Source organism: Wasmannia auropunctata, unplaced genomic scaffold (assembly GCF_000956235.1).
Source record: "Wasmannia auropunctata unplaced genomic scaffold, wasmannia.A_1.0 LD336023.1, whole genome shotgun sequence".
Lineage (NCBI taxonomy): Eukaryota > Metazoa > Arthropoda > Insecta > Hymenoptera > Formicidae > Wasmannia > Wasmannia auropunctata.
In genome coordinates, this window is record NW_012026867.1 from 771,936 (window position 1) to 775,175 (window position 3,240).

Sequence of the window (3,240 nt, forward strand, 5' to 3'; positions counted from 1 at the left end):
TCCCCCCCCACCCCCACCCCCTTCTCCTCTTCTGCGATCAGATTTGCAACTTAAACGAGTTAAATGACAAACTAAAATGTTAATATATACCATCAAGAATAAACATCAATAGCAATCAAATTTCATACAACATCACGCCACTTTGACACGTAAACACGTGATGGCGTTCTCTTATCGATCAATAATTATCATTGGCTCATTATTATGTATCCAATTTATTGCAAAAGTTAGCAACATCATATAATCGATGACATTATATACTGCCTTCGATGCAATTTAAACAAATTATTTTCACAGAATAGGCCACATTAAGTTACACGACATCGTATAATAATTTGAACAAGATAATTAATTCGAATTTTTTGTTTGTTCCTCAGACAAAAATATTAAAAATATGTTTGTATTACATTAGCATTACTGCGGTATGACGAAAAATATTTTTTGCCGCAGGGGACCGATATTTTCGAAGCAAATGTGTATTTGCAGCATCTGTTTCAATCTCGTGTAAAATATTATACTACATTGTCAATTCTTTTTATGCATATAAACGTCAATGTGTACATAAAGTAATTCGTCCAAAAAAGCTCGCTCCAGTTGTTTTAGTTAATCAACGGTTAAAATTGTTAAAAATATACATTTCATATTATATGAAAAGCTTGATTATTCGTTTCATGAAACAGCGCGTTTCGTAATCGCGGTCTTACGAGATAAATGGTATTTCCATCTCGAACATGTTCTTTATCAACCAACAACTTTAAGAATTACAGAATCTATAAAAAAGTTTGCGTGAGTTGCTAATAATGCGTGTAGCTAACGCGCGTAAGAAGTTCTCATTGCAGACTTTCGCTGAAAACCTTGAATAGAAAAGAAAAACGACGCCTTCGTCATCTTTAAGAGACGCCGCAATCAATCTCTATTCTAAAGCGAGGTTTCGAACATTATCGTGTACATCGCGTGTGCGACTCACGCAAACGACGGAATAATTTGGAATGAACAATTCGTAGGAACTTATCTGCTCGACATTTACGAGCAAAGCGGAGGCTTTTTTGGAGCGAGCAGTCAGTAAACCTTGAAATCGATGGCGCTACGTAGAATCAGTATATAAGAGTTTTGAGATATTTTCCTAATTATTAGTTTATTCCTAAATTATTATATATATTCGTATTTTTTTAAATATGTATATTAAAAAAATATACATACATATTATATATATATGTATATTTTTATATGCACACAAAATTGAGATCTTAATCGTTTTTGATTAAACGAAATAAATTTGAAATATTTAGTATTTCTTGATTCAAGTTGTAAAATTAATATCAGAGTTCAGTTACGTGTACATAATCGTCGAAATATATATCATATCATATCGTCGCAAAACCGTCTGAAGTGAACTTGAAAATTGGAAATCGCAATCTATCAGTGCCGGAATAGTACCGGGTGGTATACGATACGTAATTTCAACATATCAATACCGATAGGGAACGACGCGCTTCATTCGTCCATTCGTTACACGTTATTCCGCGCAAAAACGGATGATTTTTTGGCACAGAGCGAATATGCGCGCGACTCGCGTTTCTCTCTATCGCTGTTTCAAAACAAAATATCTGCGCAATTCATATGAAATGTGGAGCAAAGGGGAGACTAATTTCTCCTACTTATCGAATCGAAGCGCCGCCCGGACAAATTTATCTCCCTGTGCGAGCCTGACATTCCGGTATGCAAGTGCATCGAAACTCGATCCCCACCTACATGCCTATCTCGATGACTGAAACGACAATGGCATGATATCCATCTCTCTGATAGTGGATCGCATCATGCCTGATGATGTGTAGTTCGAAGCACCTCTTTCTCTTTCGGTGCAGCGGCTGTTCACAAACGCTGGGCGTGGTGGGGAGGCATGCAGCGCGCCCCGAAAGGCACGCGACCGATCGCGGGTCCAGGTATAAGGACCTAAAGAGGAAGGGGAGGGGGCGAAAGAATAGAATGGAATAGAGAGAAGCCGGTAGCACGCGTAGCGATTATTATTGAGAGCTCTCTTCGCATCCCCGAACACCCACCTGGCTGGTACATCTACGGTCCTCTATGCCTATCGGTCGTACGGTTGCCTCTACCATTGCACACGAGCACTGCACGACACTCTTAAATCACCATCATCTTCGCCACTGATCCCCTCCGCTGAAAACCAATTTCTCCTCCCAAGCCAGTCAGCTCGATGGACCAATCAGCGAGCGGCGCGGTAACAGCGATCGGTTGGCCGGTCGGTCGGTTGGATGGTCACAAGGAAACACCGCAGTACCGGTACCGCATTCGCCGCGGAGATCCAGGTAGAGAGAGAAAGAGAGAGCTTGCTCCGAGCTGGAGGACACTGCACTATTGTTTGTTAGCACTGCTGCTGCTGCTGCTGTTGCGGTCCGGTGTCGATACCGGTCGCGCTTCCTTCCGGAAGCTCTCGGGTGACGACTCGGAACTCAGGGTGGAACGACCTAGCACGCGGCCTCGAGCAGAGTTCGTAAAAGTAGAGGTGGTAGAGTCTGTCGACCGAGTCCACCCGACTGCACCCACCTCGGGACGCGAGGGCGCAGACCGTGTTATACGCGACGCACGGACGAACCTTACGGCGACACTGGGGGCGCGCGAGATCGACGTTCGCGGTTCCGGGGCTGGCAGTGCACTGACTCCGGCCTCCTCGTTCGACCCGACAATCCGCGGCTCCTGACTCCCACGCGGCGCATGCGTAGCTCAACATGGCTACGTTGCGCCGTCGTCGTCGTCGTCGTTGTCATCGTCGCCGATGTCGTCGTCGTCGTCGTCGTCGTCGTTGTCGACGTCGTCGTCGTCGTCGCCGTCGTCGCGGTAGCTTTTCACACCGTCTCCATTTTCTCGCCGTCACCCTCGGCAGCGGGAGAGAGGGCGCGGTTTATATGACAGTTTTTTGTTTCCCCGTCGGGGCTACATAGTTAGGACGGAATAATGCATACGCGCGCGAGCGCGAAAGAACGATGAGTAATGCGAGAGGATCTCTAATGGCTTAAGATATCTCGGAGATATCTGCGGGAGGCATTAGAGAATACTTTCCTCAATCACATCTCCCCGGCGCGTTTTATCGTCGATGTTTATTTACTTGCTTCTCGCCTACTGAAAAGCTTAGAAATCCGAAACGCGAATTTGTCGATATAGAAGCGATTAGTTTCCTCGCGAAACTAAATTTTTCGCAAAATCTGTGTACATGTTTAAGAA

At 44.5% G+C, this 3,240-nt stretch overlaps 1 protein-coding gene across 3 annotated transcripts in view; it reads right to left on the reverse strand.

Annotated features, from left to right (window-relative positions):
- Positions 1 to 3,240, reverse strand: part of LOC105452982 (teneurin-m) — a 456,576-nt gene that overhangs the window by 202,037 nt on the left and 251,299 nt on the right. For 2 of the 3 annotated variants that reach the window (XM_011694588.1, XM_011694587.1), the window contains exon 1: positions 2,061 to 2,637. The exons of the other annotated variant lie outside the window; for it this stretch is intronic. In XM_011694588.1, coding sequence (XP_011692890.1) covers positions 2,061 to 2,073 — 13 coding nt within the window. In that variant the 5' untranslated portion in view covers positions 2,074 to 2,637. Of the gene's footprint in view, positions 1 to 2,060; positions 2,638 to 3,240 lie in introns of those variants that run through there. 3 annotated transcript variants of the gene reach the window in all.